Raw genomic sequence first — 1,394 nt, 5'->3', positions numbered from 1 at the left:
CAACAAACCAACTGAGATTTCCTGCGAACACCATGGCTTTTCCAGAACCGAATCCAGCGGTGAATCCATCACCTACCGACATGACATTTCAAGCGGCGATTACGTGGAGAATTCCCCCATTCTGGACGCACGACCCTGCATTATGGTTCCACCACATAGAAGCCCAATTTTCTTCTCACCGAGTACTGAGCGATGCGTCTCGACTGTCGCATGTAATCGGTTCTCTATCACCAGAGATCATGAACGTCGTCCGCGATCTCATTATGGCACCACACGGTTCTGTGTCGTACAACACCTTCAAAACGACACTAATAAACAGAAGTTCCGAGCAACTTCACCAACTTCTGACATCGGAAGAATTGAGCGACAGAACGCCTTCCCAGTTTCTACGAAAAATGAAGCAGCTTCTTGGAGATGAGAGCCTCCCCGACAAAGTGTTCAAGCAGCTTTTTCTCCAGCGTCTACCCTCCAACACACAGGTGGTTCTCGCTTCCATACGAGAATCCACATCCATTGAGGAACTGGCAGAGCTAGCGGACAAAATAGCCGTGGTACCACATAGGTTTTCCACAGCGTCGACGGTGACGCCAGCCGCTCCCACTACCAATCCTTTCCTTTCGCCGACCAGTTCTTCTGAAATTGCGGACTTGCGTTCATTAATGACGCAGCAAGCCGCACAAATACAGACCCTCACAACCCAAATACAGACCCTATCGCTTGGTAACCAGCGCCGAAGCAGCAGCCGAGCGCATCGATATGGTAGACGATCCCGCAGTCCCAGTGCTACCCGCAACTCACACGACACGTGTTGGTACCACCGCAAGTTCGGAATACAGGCGCGGAAATGTACCACCCCATGCTCATTCACATCACCCAGTTCGGGAAACGGTACAGCCGGGAACTGAATGCGACGGAAGTTCCTAGTTCGCACCCACAAAGTCGCCTGTTTTTCGTTTGCGATCGTGTAACAGACACACGTTTCCTGGTTGACACCGGCGCGGAAGTCAACGTAATCCCTGTTTCCAGCATTTCAGGAAAACGAAAGGAGACACCAGTCTGTCTTCAGGCAGTTAATCACTCGCCGATTCAAACCTACGGTGAACAGTCCCGAACGCTGAACTTGGGACTATGCCGCACCTTCCAGTGGGTATTTGTCATCGCCAAACTGCCGACCCCTATCTTAGGAGCCGATTTCCTCCATCATTTCGGTCTCCTAGTAGACATACAAAACAGACGACTTGTCGACAGCACCACACAGCTTACTGTGCGCGGTATAGCCGCTCGTATGGCCACAGTCAGCCCAACCATATTGCTCTCAACAACGACTCGTCACAGTACTGAAACAGTACCCGGACGTCGCTCGACCAGTTTTCCACAACCAGTCGATCAAGCAC

At 51.5% G+C, this 1,394-nt stretch overlaps 1 protein-coding gene across 1 annotated transcript; it reads left to right on the top strand.

Annotated features, from left to right (window-relative positions):
- Positions 1-32: 32 nt before the first annotated feature.
- On the top strand, positions 33-905 carry LOC106875924 (uncharacterized). Its single transcript, XM_014924241.1, has one exon. It carries the CDS (start codon positions 33-35, stop codon positions 903-905), a length of 873 nt encoding a protein of 290 aa, XP_014779727.1.
- The last annotated feature ends 489 nt before the right edge of the window (positions 906-1,394 follow it).

This window comes from Octopus bimaculoides, chromosome 16 (assembly GCF_001194135.2).
Source record: "Octopus bimaculoides isolate UCB-OBI-ISO-001 chromosome 16, ASM119413v2, whole genome shotgun sequence".
Lineage (NCBI taxonomy): Eukaryota > Metazoa > Mollusca > Cephalopoda > Octopoda > Octopodidae > Octopus > Octopus bimaculoides.
Note: the sequence above shows the minus strand (reverse complement) of the source record. Positions and strands in the feature narration are given on the sequence as shown.